General features: G+C 39.3%; 1 protein-coding gene across 3 annotated transcripts in view; it reads left to right on the top strand.

Moving 5' to 3' along the window:
* The window catches only part of dync2h1 (dynein cytoplasmic 2 heavy chain 1), a 119,293-nt gene that overhangs the window by 17,542 nt on the left and 87,361 nt on the right, over nt 1–14,390 (top strand). For all 3 annotated transcript variants that reach the window (XR_010095479.2, XM_063492427.2, XM_063492428.2), the window contains exons 29-42: nt 2,337–2,405; nt 2,620–2,774; nt 3,183–3,315; nt 3,409–3,526; nt 3,701–3,813; nt 4,011–4,124; nt 4,239–4,380; nt 7,977–8,182; nt 9,139–9,321; nt 9,536–9,718; nt 10,023–10,246; nt 10,519–10,634; nt 13,790–13,989; nt 14,101–14,232. Coding sequence is in view for 2 of the 3 variants with exons in the window: in XM_063492427.2 (XP_063348497.1) it covers nt 2,337–2,405; nt 2,620–2,774; nt 3,183–3,315; nt 3,409–3,526; nt 3,701–3,813; nt 4,011–4,124; nt 4,239–4,380; nt 7,977–8,182; nt 9,139–9,321; nt 9,536–9,718; nt 10,023–10,246; nt 10,519–10,634; nt 13,790–13,989; nt 14,101–14,232 (2,088 nt within the window). In the remaining variant the exon portion in view is untranslated. The remainder of the gene's footprint in view (nt 1–2,336; nt 2,406–2,619; nt 2,775–3,182; nt 3,316–3,408; nt 3,527–3,700; nt 3,814–4,010; nt 4,125–4,238; nt 4,381–7,976; nt 8,183–9,138; nt 9,322–9,535; nt 9,719–10,022; nt 10,247–10,518; nt 10,635–13,789; nt 13,990–14,100; nt 14,233–14,390) is intronic.

Here is a 14,390-nt window from a genome sequence, read left to right on the forward strand (position 1 = left end):
ATAACTCATTTTATAAAAAATAGTTACATCTCCTGGATGGACCTTGCACTCCTCCCTGGTTGTCTGGTTCTCTTTTATGGCCCTCAAAAATCATGTTGTATATGGTGACCCAGAATTGAGAGCAGGTTGTCTGCTATTCAGAAGGTCCATGTTTCAAACCTGAGCTCCTGCAATACTAAATTTAAGTCCCTTTAGGCAAGATCCTGAATCCTCAGTACCATCTGATGCATCAATCTAGGTTTGCAGGTGTTACGTTAAAAATGCATCTGTGGATGCAGCTTGGAGTGTAAAAAGGTGCTGTATGAATTGCAGTTCATTTATTGTGGACTAAACTAGGAGAAGGTTGAACACAGAGATCTAATGTAGTTAGATCAGGTGCAGTTAGTCTATAAGAAATTGCTGGGCAGCACAGTGCTTGAGATAGTTCAGAGAAATAAGCTAGAAATTAGCTACTTGCTTATAGTAAAAAGAATACAAATCAAGATTAAAACCCCTGAAATGTATCCACTTGTTGAAATTCACTAGAGAAGCACTTGTTTGCTAAGATGGAAATGATGGCCAAATAGGAAACTTTAGACATTTTGAACATTCAAGTGGCTAATGAGATTTTTCTGTTTGACTCCAGAGGGACAAACAGGCAAATCTTGGCACTTGCATCCCTTTTTGAAAAACAGCTTCAGTTATCTGCTGCGCTCATTCGTCCTCATCTTGCTTTACATTTGTCCTGCTGTAGTTAATCTTTTGCCTGTCTAGATTGGATTGTTTTAAATTTTCTATATTGTTAACTATTGAATCTGCGATGGCCTCTAGATATAATTGAGCTTCATTATATCTGTGGATAGGGTGGCACAAGATTGCTGCTTCTTTACTCTAGTTTAATTTATCAGAGGAAATTGAATAAGAAAAAGAGCCACAAAGGGATTTGCTGCAATTATACAATCTTTTTGTACTAAAGTATTGCTTTTAGTGATTTAGGCTAATGTGGTTTAAGATACTTCTTGAACACAAATTTATCTGAACATGAGCCCTGAATATACCACATATGGACAAAAGTACAAGACTGCCTACACATACAGTACAGGAGCTTCTCAGCTATGGAAACCTCATCTCAGCAAACTCAGTTTTTGTGCTGATCTTAATGCCAGAGGCGGTCTGGTCGACTTACTGAGTCAACAGAGTGAGGGCGACTTTTACGGACTATGCACCTCAGCACTTGGCGCTCTGACACTTTGTGGCTGAGTTTCAGTGGTTTCTGGAAAACTTCCACTTTGTAGTAATGCCACTTATTGTGAAATATTTAGAAGGGAAGAAATTTCACAAGCTGACTTGTTGCATCAGTGCCACACTTGAATCCAATGAACTCTTTAGAACAGGGGTCTCAAACCAAAATGGGCTGTGGGCCACTGCTGGCACTGTCATCTCATTGGAGGGCCACTTTACTGTTCAAGTAATACAAAAAACAAACAAACACAAAAACACCCACAAATATTTCCAGAAATATAGTGTTTTGCTAGAGTTTTCTTTAAATGTCAAATATTGTATAACAAGACAAATCTGCAAATGTGAATGCAATTTTTTTTCCTCACTCTTAACTGAAGTCTTTCAACTGCTACTACTTTGAACTACCAAATAAACAAATTGTTACTCTCTTTCTGATCAAACGCGTGGCAGCACTTCTACTCTAATTTTGTTTGTATTTAACAAAATAAAAATGCAGACATAAGTGTACACATTAGTTTTTGACTTCTAGTGAAAATTGTTTTCTTTACAAATAACTCTCTCACTGAACCAACACAGCCAATCCCTCTACATGTTTGTACTCTCTGCTCATATTGTTTTCATGTTAAATCATTTTTTCTTTTTAAAGAACTTATTTTAACATTGCATTCAGCAACAAACAAATCATGCCTAACAAAAAAAGTTCAATATGTAATTGCATTACATTTCTTCACGTCAATATACGGGCCGCAAGTAGGAGTGACGTGGGCCACAAGTGGCCCGCGGGCCGAAAGTTTTTAAGACCCCTGCTTTAGAATGACCCATACATAAGGTTTGTAGAGGCTTACCAAGATAGAACCCATTGTGTCTGATTGTGAAACAGTGTTATTGTTTTTTTAAAAAACATTATATAATTAGTACTTGCTTCTTTAAATGTTGCTGTCCATATTTACATGTAAATGTTGCCCTGGTTTGAGTACATCAGTGAAATGTTATGTCAGGCAGTTCAAATAAAAGAGCTTACTTGACTCAATTGTTAGGGAGACAGAGTTGACACTAAATGCCTAAATGTCTTATGTATTAGGTATTACGTTTTCACCATTTCTCTGTCTGTCTAGGTGGGAGATAATCGCTGTCTGCTCCAGTCGCTGAAAGATTCCCCTTATTACCGCAGCTTCCAGGACAAGGTTAGGTCAAGGTCTTTAAATCTATGAATAAACTTTAAGTGCTTAATTTTTTTTTTTTATGTATGGAAAAAGTACTTTTCACATACCTTTCTCAGCTTGTACTGGTACATGCAGTTTTTTAAAAAAAAATTTTGGGTTCATTTATATATTAACATTTAATCCCTGATGAAGAAACTGTGACAAAGGTTTGAGTATTTACTCCACGTATATCCAGGTCAGTCTGTGGGAAGTTCGTCTGTCAGACTTGGATGAGTATCTGCTCAGTCTGAATGCCATCCAGAGGCGCTGGGTTTATTTGGAGCCCATTTTTGGACGAGGAGCATTGCCCCGAGAGGAGGCTCGCTTCAAACGAGTTGATGAAGACTTCAGGTACAGTGCGTGCAGCTCTGTGTAATAACACAAAGGAAGCGTTTGCCCATTTAGGCACAATGGTGGCTAACACTGATACTTCACAGCAAGAACGTTCCTGATTTGGACCTTTCCTTCTGGTGTTTGAATGTGCGCACTCACTATGAGTGCATGAGTTTTCTTTGGGTAGTCTAGCTTCCTCTGACAGTTGAAAGACTTCCATGTTTGCAATGTATAGAATAAAACACTATTTGACTGTGCGGTTAAATGTGGCTTGTAGTCTGAAGCACTTTGAATGTTCAGTAAGATTAGAAAACCACTATATACTACATGTGATAATATACCATAATATACCAACTACATGTGGCTTCTCTTTTGCTGACAAATAGAAACTGGCATAACTGAACATTTTCTTGCTCCGTGTCTTAGGTCTATAATGTCAGACATCCAGAGAGACAACAGAGTTGTTTCTCTGAGTTCGAGGGCTGGCATCAGAAACTCCCTCGTCACCATACTGGACCAACTACAGCGCTGCCAAAAGTCACTCAATGAGTTCCTGGAGGTGAATACGCACGTGTGAAAAGACATTTGCTTTCTTTCACATGGGTTTCAAATATCACCACTACCTAAATGTGGTTTTGTGTCTGCATCACAGGAGAAACGGTCTGCCTTCCCACGGTTCTATTTCATTGGTGATGATGATCTGTTAGAAATTCTTGGGCAGGCAACCAACCCTAGTGTCATCCAGTCACACCTAAAAAAACTCTTTGCAGGTCAGAGAAATGTGTGTTCTTACATTCTGTTGTTGCTGATGATTGTTTGCATTTATCTGCTGTCGCTCTGTCTTCTGCCTGTTTTCCCCCTTTTGTTATATTTGTTCATATTGTTTGAATCATAGCGGTTGTATTGGATAGTGAAGGTAGTCTGCATATATATTCCCTTTGCAGGCATCCACAGTGTTGTGTTTGATGAGCAATGCCAGCACATTGTCGCCATGTGTTCTTTGGAGGGAGAAATTGTGCCACTCAGAAATATTGTACACATTTCCAGCCTTGTGGAGGTAAAGCTATGAATGTATATAGATGGATAAATAGTATTATCATTGTTGGAGGTCTAAGGAGGTACTTGTAGTATGTTTATCCTTTTTTAAAATGTATTCAAAGCAACACAGATGTGTATTCATTTTAAACGTTTTATACGCTTTTTCTTTGAACCTTCCTTTGTGGTTCTGCATAAACAGTTTTCCTTCATTTCTAGGTGTGGTTAAGTGAGCTGTCTGTGGAAATGAAGGAGACCCTGAAGCACTTGCTGTATGAATGTGTGTCAGCAGCAAAGAAAGGGGAAGTGGACCCCTCTCGTTATCCATCACAGGTGCACACACTCTTTTATACAACTGCTTTTTAAAAATATTCTTTAAAGCTGGTGATGTAAAAGAAAATATGTTTTTTCCCCCAGCATTAAACAATGTTGCATTTTTTCGTGTAGATCCTGTGTCTGGCTGAGCAAATCCAATTTACTGAAGATGTGGAAAGAGCTATAAAAGAACAAAATTTGCATCAGTTGGAGTTGGAGCTTAACAGCAAATTAGAAGTCTATACCACAGTGGACACCAGCTCTGATAACACAGGTAGGGACCACATTTGTGTTTAAGCATCGGGGAAGATAAAGTATGGGTGCTCATTCAGACCGGTGTAACGTTTCCCTGACTACATGAAATTCTGCACACATGATATGGATTTTATTTAACATATATACGTTTAGCTTAGTGTGTGCATACAAGGATTAAAAAAACCTACAGTTAAAAGCAATTTATAACCAACATTAATGAATAAACATCAAATCTGTGATTATTACAACCAGCCAGTTTCTTTCTTATTCTTATTTCCACTCCTCCCTTTAGGGATGGCCACAACAAGTCATCTCACTCTCACTCTATCCCTAGCATCTTCTTCTGTCACACAAACCCTCTGCAGGCCCTCCTTTATTTCATGCCTGAACCTTTTATGTGGACTTCCTCTTTTCTTTTTGCCTGGTAGCTGTCTTCAACATCCTTTGCCCAACATATCCACTTCCTCTCTTTTGCTCATGTCCAAAACAGTCTCAGCCTTGCGTTTCTGATTTCATCTCCTATCCCAGCTGCCATAGGGCGAGAGGTTGGGTACATGCTGGACAGGTTGCCAGTCTGTCACAGGGCTAGCACAGAGAGACAGACAACCATTCACACTGACATTCACATCTGAAGCCTATTAGAGCCAATCACCAATTCACCTAACCCTACTAACATGCCTGTCTTTGGAGTGCTTGAGGAAGCTGTAGTATCTGGACAGAATCCACACAGACACGAGGAGAACAAGCAAACTCCACACAGAAAGGCCCTGGCCAGATCCAGGACCATCTTACTGTTAGGCTTTGAGGCAACAGTAATCACCATGCCACCGTGTTCACCAGTGGTTCTACAGTTTTTCTTCCTCTAATCCAAGTATTCAGCTAAACGTAGACGCTAGCTTTAACATTATATATAAAGTGATACAAGTTTATATAACTGATATATAATAGCAGGGTTACTTGAGTGGAGTCCTATGACCCCTAGTGGCCATATTCACAATTAGCATTGCCAATATTGACTGGTTACGATCTCTGACATAAGGGTAATACACAGAAAGACAGAAGAAGTTGTGATAAACAGGAACTACGCAATGTTTTTTCCCCAAGAGGTCTTAAAATATTCACGTCTTTGCCCCACACTTGATGTGTGATTTTTCTTTCTCTCTCTGTGGTTATTTCTACAGCAAATTTCACAACCTTTATTTTAGTTTTTGACCTTTCTCTGAGAGTCCAGATAAACAATTGCTACTTAATATGTGTACTTAGTCTACATCAGATACTGATCCAAATCTCAGGCTTGGTTGAATCTGTTGAGAGTATGAGATGAGTGGGAAATTAATTCCAAATGAGTGTATCACTCATAGTCTCCTAGGAAGCTGCAAAGGGGCAGTAGTACACTTTAAATCTGTACGCAACATAACTGACAGGCGAATTTAATGACCCGGGGATGAATATATGGCTGCATAAAGCATAACAGCCGACTTTTGCCTCAGAACTCAAATTTGCTTTACTTTTAGATTTAAATAAGTTACTCATTCATGAGATGAAAAGCACCAGCAGTACCGACATTTCACAGGACATTGGCGTTCTGGGAAATGGTCAAATTCCAAATCTCTTCTGTCATTTTCTTCATGCTTAACTACAGCGTGTGGGCTAAATTTGCTTTTAGACTTTTTCACACAGTTGTAGAATACATTTTATTTTAGTACAGCACTGGATTATATTATATGGAGATATTATATTCTTGCAGATAATATGGTTCATTCTGTGAATGTTTTACATGCACACGTTTTCCATTTATGCCTGTAGCAGTTATTTCCATGATAATACATTATTAAATTACTGGCTTGTGTGTAAAGAACCAAAATATATGGCAATGTTTCTTAGAGATTTCATTAGATAGGACTGACACGCCTAGGTGGTGATGTACTGTAATATTGCAAGTGCTGTTTCTTTTAGCTGTTAAAGAAAAAAAAAAACAAGGCTTTGGAGTAATTCACTTCTTGTGTCAGGATGGTGCCTGGGGAAGTTTTCATTTTGTTTTCTACTGAAAATGACAAGCTGTATCAAATCGGGGGCTTTTGATAGCTGAAAAGGTTATTATGACTAAACCAGTGTAAAGGCTGCAAAGGCTCATTTTGGACTATTTTGAGTGGTCGTGTCGCTTATTAGTTTTAACTTAACTAATAATATCTTACTTTTGCTCGTTTATGATTCATTTTGAGAGGAAATCATGGATGCAGGACACCGTTGTGAAAAGGGGTTAAAAAGGGTAAAATCCCTATGTGATGTGCTTTGAGACACCAGTGTGTCTCAAGTGGCTATAAAGTGCTGGGACTGATTAAAGCAGCAAAAGTAATGGCAAGAAAGACAATCTAATTACCCAGTCTGCCTAAAATGTCCATAAACTCCACAGGAAGTGAGGAGCCATTTGTTGGTGAGGCAAGACAGGATACATTTGGCAGGATACATTTGGCATACATTTGCTGAAGTAATTTGTATGCATCTCTAGCTAGGCTGACACTATTGATGCATACATGTCAACAAGACTATAAAAGATCCATAAAAGGTGGCTTGAAGTGGTCATTCTCAGCTTCAGAGATAAATGTAAAAAGGAGTGTAGCCATAATTGATTTTGGGGGGTTGCTAGGCAGTAAAAAGTTTTTTTTACTAGAATTATAATTATATAAGAACTATACATATTGTATTTTTTTTCCTCTTTTTTCTTCACTGTGACACTGCTCTCTATCATCATGTACAGTGTATAGTATAGTGCAGTACAGTATAAAGTCAGGTGCACATAAAAATACACATATAAACAGACCCACTAGCACCAGTGCTCTCTCTGGGCCTTTGTTCGGACTGAGGGAAAGCAGAAAATATTCCTGTGGTCTGACAGGTCAAAATTTTAAACTCTTAGAAATCCTCCAGGCTAAACAGAAGGGCCATCACTCAACTTGTTGTAAGCACACAGTACAAAAGCCAGCATCCTTGATGGTATCAGTGTGCATTAGTGCACAGGGCACGGGCAACTTGCCCATACTGAAAGGCCCTTTTAATACTGAATGATATGTACGTGGTTTCTTTGGCCTATAAAAGAACATGTACTGCTTTCCAGGGGATGTCTTTTGGGGAGAAGGCCTTGCTTATTTCTGTTATATAAGCTCAAATGCTATTTTTTAATACAAATTAGAATCCCCTGAAGTCAAGAACTGACACCTGTTTGGAATGATCACCACTTTACCAAAAGAAAGAGAGAGAAATCCCACATCAAGCAAGAATGTAAAATTCAGGGTTACAGCTGCTGGTCTAATTAGTTCCATAAAACTTGAACAGTGATGAACTGAAGAGGTAATGCAGCACTGTTTTTAATGTTTAAATGTGTTGCCTGAGTCATACTGAAAAAAATCATATTGTTCATTTCAGAATTTCTCAGTTCTACACTGTGGTTTATTCAAATTCAATACACTGTTGTAACAAATATTAACTATTTCCTGGCCTGGTTAAATCCAGCACCCTGCGTTTACAGATACAATGCTCTTTTATGTCAGAAATGTGCTATTTGTGTACTTTTACAGGTTCTGACACCCTAAAATTTATGCATGTCTCCTTGTACAGAGTCTAGTGTCCTGCAATTGAAGCTGAAGGCCTTGATCCTGGATATTATCCACAACATCAGTGTGGTGAAGCAACTTAACCAGGCAGGAGTTACCACTACTGATGCCTGGGCCTGGAAGAAGCAGCTTCGGTTCTATATGGGGCCGGACAAATGCTGCCACATACATATGGTGGATGCACAATTCAGCTATACATATGAATACCAGGTGTGATATAGTGCAAACGTGTTGTATATGCGTTCCTCTTTTCAATTACACAAATGGAACAAACCAAAACATTCAGTGATGTTTCCTGCACACCAGTTAATCTTTACTTGACATTTTGTTTTGCTAATTAAGAATATTAATCCAGAGGAAATTAAATCTGCTTTCTTAGCATTCATTTTACAGCACATTGACTTGCAAGGGAGGAAAGCAGCAGGCATTTTCAACAGCAAGTTGTGCCATCTGTTATTTGTCTATTTTTACAGGTGATAAATGACTGACATCATGTCTAATTTTATAACCATAACAAAAATTATTATATTCATGAGTAACAACCAAAAAAAGGAAACCAAATATCTAAATCTAGCCAAAATATGCCAAGAGTTTAATATTCAGGTGAAGCCTTATAACATTTTGTTCATTCTGTAGCTACTTTCAGTATGACCCAGGTAAGGTAGTATTAGGAGCACATACATTTTCTTAATCCCAGTTTATACCAGTAATAATTACACTATAGGTAGGAGTTTGGGGGCTGGATCAGCTTTATCACAAGCTATCGTTAAACAGTTTTTGCAGTGTGGCAGGCTGCAGTATCCCGCTTATGGGAGCTGTTGTGTAGGTGTTGATCAATGTATTTGAACCTTTTTTTTTAACCTTTTGGGGGCACTGTTTATGCAGGGATAAGAAGCACGTGTAATACAGTGCCTTCTTGCATTTCCACTCTGCAGTTTTCTACAACCACATCCAGACTCCCGTTTACTTTTCTTTTCTTTGCCCGTCCATCATTCATTTGTCATGTCTTTCCTTTTCCATTCATTTCCTTTATTTTTTGACGAGTTTGTTTCAGTCTCCATCGTGTCCCTTCACCCATATCTGCGATGCTGTCTGGCCACCATCACTTTCCTTTGCTGTCTTTATTTCTAACTTTTTTCTCTATCTTATCTCTTACTGCCTCCCAGGGGAATGTGGCTAAGCTGGTGCACACTCCACTGACTGATAAATGCTACCTGACTCTGACCCAGGCAATGAAGATGGGGCTCGGGGGGAACCCTTATGGGCCAGCCGGCACAGGCAAGACTGAGTCCGTCAAAGCCTTAGGAGGGCTGTTTGGACGTCAAGTGCTGGTGTTCAACTGTGACGAGGTGTATAGATGCTTCTGCGAAAAGCAAAAAATATATACAAAGTGAAAGCTACAACTAAACACATGTGGATACAATATATCCATGAATCACATATGTGCAGTAGTAGACACACACATACACTAACCTTTTGATTAGTCCACACACATGCGCAAACAAAGTAGGATTGCAAATTGAGTACCAATGACAAGGACTTTCTTTTTGGTCTGTTTTCCAGGGTATCGATGTGAAGTCAATGGGACGGATCTTTGTGGGGTTGGTGAAGTGTGGAGCATGGGGCTGCTTTGACGAGTTTAACCGTTTAGAGGAAGCAGTACTGTCTGCAGTTTCCATGCAGATTCAGGCCATTCAAGACTCTCTCAAACACCATAAGAGCACATGCGATCTGCTAGGGAAGGAGGTCAGAAAATAAACAAATGCAGACAAAAACAATAATGCTGAACACCAGGTCATTCCGATTTCTCAAGCCCACCTCAATAATTTATGACGCTTTCTCATGATATACAATGATTTTTTTCTTTTTCTTTTTTTTTAACTGTCTTTCAGTCAAATCAGTCCCACAGTAAATCATTTATGTTTTCATATATGGCGTAAAAACTGGATTTGTCATAATTCAAGAAGGAACTGCTTAAACTTTACTCATGCCAGTTTAAAACAAATCATAATATTGAGAAGAACATGTTCTTCCTTTCTTCATCCTCTAGGTGGAATTGGACCCTAACTCTGGAGTCTTTATCACATTAAACCCGGCAGGAAAAGGCTATGGAGGCAGACAGAAACTTCCAGACAACCTAAAGCAGCTGTTCAGGCCTGTGGCCATGAGCAGGCCAGACAATGAGCTCATTGCTGAAGTCATCCTCTACTCCGAGGGCTTCAAAAATGGAGAAATACTGGGACGCAAACTGGTAGCAATCTTCAACCTGGCAAGGTAGAATTAAGTCATTTTTGGTTTGGATTAGGGTCAAATTGACATGCAGTGTGCTTCACCTGTGTAGTTTGATATCTGTGTTGTGTGTGATGTTTTGTGTTTCACATGTTATTATTACATGGACTTTATGTTTTAGCATTAATAGTATGCAGTTGCTTGATTTTTGTGGATAAATGACCCTTTCTGCCTCCCACGACTGACTGTTACAGACAATGCTACCGCCAACTGAGAGTGTGTGATGTGTAAAAATGTGCCTTTATTTCTTTCTCCAGAGAGTTGTTGACTCCTCAGCAACACTATGACTGGGGTTTGCGAGCTCTAAAGACAGTGCTGAAGGCCTGTGGCGGTCTCCTGCAGCAACAGAGAAGGAATCGCGACAAAGAAAAGAGTAAGACCCCCTCTGGGTGTTTTTCCTTTTTTTTTAATATAGAATATTTCTGTGAGGCATTTTTATTTTTTCTTCTCCAATATTGTGTCAAGAATGTTTTGAGGGGGTGCCAGTATAGCTCACTGGGTTGAGCAGGCAACTCATATGCCACAAGGTTATTCCAGAGACCAGGGTTTGATTTCGTCCGGGCCAATTGCTACATCCCTCCCCCCTGCTCTCCCCAACCTTTCTTGTCCACCTTCAGCCTGTCACATCATTACAACGGCTAAAAAGGCCAAAAATATATTTTAAAAGAAAGTTAGGAGGAAATGGGTTCATCTTTGACTCAAAATCAAACTCTTTGCCAAGTACAAAGGGTCAAAACTTTGACAATGCAAAGTACTAGGATTTTTACAAAATATAATGTGTTTTATTCGGGTTTATAATTACACAACATTAATGGCAGACTTTCATTATAGCCAAGCAGCACCTGATGATTTGATTGATGATTTATTTCTGTCTGAAGCAGAGGTTGTGCTAATTTGTGAAATCATTTGGTGGGGTGAGAATGAAATCTATACTTAAGAGGGAGCTGCACATAATCTAATAAATTGCCTTAAGCCACTTGAGTCAACACTGATTGAGACTACAAGTCTGAAAGTTATGGGCTGCATATTTGTTTTGTCAATTTACACATTCTTTATTCTAGTCCTACAGATGAGTTACAGTGATGTATTGTACTTAACAAAAATAGGCATAATTAGAAAGAACATCCAGCATCCAACTTCTTGTTGCCAGAAGACTCTCCCTCTGGGTAGAGTTTTGAAAGTCTACTGTTGTGTTCAAGACATTTCTCATCTGGAGGCTGAATTTAAACAAACAGACACACTTTTTTAGGGGTTCTTGGCTGTTGCTGTTTCTCCAGCTAAAGAACTTTTTGCTATGGGCTCCTCTCACTCCCCTTGTGGACAGCTGCTGCACAGATGCTTCAAAGCTGCCCTGGCTGATGATGACCTTGGGAGCTAAACCCAAAGGCCTTAAGTTACCTCGATGCCTCATACTGGGACCACTGGTCTGTTGCTGGCAGAGGGAAACATTATGATGTGTGGTTTTCACGCTCCTGACAAGATTTCCAATGAGAAATTAAAGTCAACATTTCATGCACTGGTGTGTCACTCAGCTGGATCCAAGGGATTAGCAGTGACTTGGGGGTAATTGTGATTGGGTAAAGTTGGGCCATTTAATTAACATAAAAAGTAGCTATGTGTAAAACTTCTGCTCCTTGACGGAGAACACATATAGTATGGGATATCATATCCCCTCATGGTATATGTCAAGAACAGAGTGCAGGTCCTCAGATTATTATTATTATTTTTTTAATATCGGTTCTTCACCCTAACCCTGGGGTACACCCAGAACCTGTAGGAGAAATTATATTTTCCGTATGGGAATACTTTGGGGTATGGGATCCCAAAGTGTCGAGTCTCACTGAGTGAGAGGATGTCTGGTTAGCCTGCTGCCACTGTAACATGACTTCATATAAGCAAAAGAGGATGGATGGATAGATGTTAAAAAATATATAGTTCAATCCATTGTGTTTATTGGAGACTGGACTCTTGTCCTGGTGAAGGATCATTCAACACATCATAAATAAATATATCTCAAAGGCAAAGTAAGCGTAACTGTGCTGTCATGTAACATCCAAACCACGCTTTTAATATCATCTGATTGTTTTAATCGACTAAAGTTAAAGGAGCCCAAAAGACTATTGACACTTTTAATAATAATAACACCCTTTGTCAGACTGACATATTTGGCTCATTGGGGTTATTGAAAAAGAATCCACAAGTAAACTTGTCAAAGTTTTAGCCTCTTCAGACTTTTTAACTTCTTCATCCACCTCAGAAGTAGATGAAGCTGTAACAGAAATCTCGACACAGTCTCTGATAATAAAAAAAAAAGTGGCAACTTTTCTAAGTCTAGTTGAAAATCTACTTTTTGGAAGTGCTGAAACTGCTATACTGATAGCAACCTTTGGACCTGAGGGATAGAAAGTTTTCGAGTTGGCGTAAAGCATCGGAAGATAAGGTTACAGTTAAAAATTTGACTGGTCTGGAGATGCTTATCCTTTGCTCAACAGAGATACAATAAAAGTGTTTGGCTTATCTGTGCCTCTTTGTGTGGATATCTATTGAATGCAGCCGGATAAACACCACGAGTATACTTAAACAAAAGGCTTTATTGTCCAGCTCTTTTTCTGTGCACATGCTGCGCTTGCCCTCTAAATATTCTAGTACGGACATGCCATGAATTGACATTTAGCTCAAGCACTTTCCCTAAAAACTTTTCTTCCCTCGGGTTTTTCACTTGTCTGTACTTTTGTCCTTCTGCATTCTCTCGTCCCCAAAACACTTTGCCAGAGCATTGTTGTTTACTTCTTCAGTATTTCTTCCTCAGTTCCTGCTCCCTCCTCTGACCTCTTGTTAGCGCTCTCTTTCTCTGATACCTGGCTGTCGATGTTGCTCTCGTCCCGCTCGTTCGCAGTCGATGCCCTCTTTTTCTCACCCCATGTCCCCTTCATGCCTCTTGTTTTCAATAACCTCCTCCACTTCTAGCTTGGTTTTACTCACCCTTTCCTTAAAATCTTTGTCTTCCTCCACCACCCACCATTTATCTGTCCAACACACACACACACACACACACACACACACACACACACACACACACACACACACACACACACACACACACACACACACAGACACATCGTGTGAACCTCTTGTCTGTCGATGAGTCCCTGAGGTTTATCCTTGTGTTTGTCTCTGTATGTAGTCTGGCCAAGTGCGCTTCTCTGCAGAAAGAAAAGAGATCAAAAGTATTGACAGTCTCTTAAATCGTGACAAGTTTTGGTAATTAGCACATTTTTCACTGGGGACATTTGCAAGAGCAAACCAATACTAAATTTTCCTCACCTTGTTTTTATATAATTTCCTATTATTTTTTTTCTTTTCATTCAGCATATTGCCTTTTTCATAGTTTATAGCTGTTTTATAATGTTAACCATACTCTTATTCAAGTATTTTTTATGCTTATTCCTGTTTTGGATTGAAATTAAATTTATATTAATTTCTTTTCTTTTTCTAACTCATTTTCTCTCTCTATCCATCTACTTGCAGTTGAAGAGAGTAGTCTGGTAGTGCAGGCCTTAAGACTGAACACAATGTCCAAGCTGACCTTTGCCGATAGCTCTCGGTTTGATGCTCTGGTGAGAGATGTCTTCTCTGGGGTTGATTTCACTGACGTGGAGGACCAGATACTAACACATGCACTGGAACAAGTTTATAAGGAGGCACAGCTTGAACTTATACCCAGCCAGGTGTGTATATGAAGAACTCTAATAAACACTATGTGAACTGATGTTGTTTGTTAGAAAGATGATATAAGAAAATCAGAGATAGTTAAATGGAGTAATTGATGTCATTTATAGCTAAAGAAGGCATTGGAGCTAAATGAACAGCTAAGACAACGTATGGGCGTAGTTGTCGTCGGGCCAAGCGGAGCAGGCAAGTCCACACTGTGGAGGATGCTCAGGGCGGCTCTCAGCAAGACAGGGAAAGTGGTGAGTAGAGGGAGAACCTCCACTCTTGAATTTAATGCTGTAACTGGAAAAAGTGATGTAATAGAAGTCCTCTAAAATTACATTATGCACTGTCTGAGTTCCAGTGTTATTTAGCATATAAAAGATTATAAAAAGCGACATTTTCAAAATTAAAGAAA

The sequence above is a fragment of the Pelmatolapia mariae genome, linkage group LG14, assembly GCF_036321145.2.
Source record: "Pelmatolapia mariae isolate MD_Pm_ZW linkage group LG14, Pm_UMD_F_2, whole genome shotgun sequence".
Taxonomy (NCBI): Eukaryota; Metazoa; Chordata; class Actinopteri; order Cichliformes; family Cichlidae; genus Pelmatolapia; species Pelmatolapia mariae.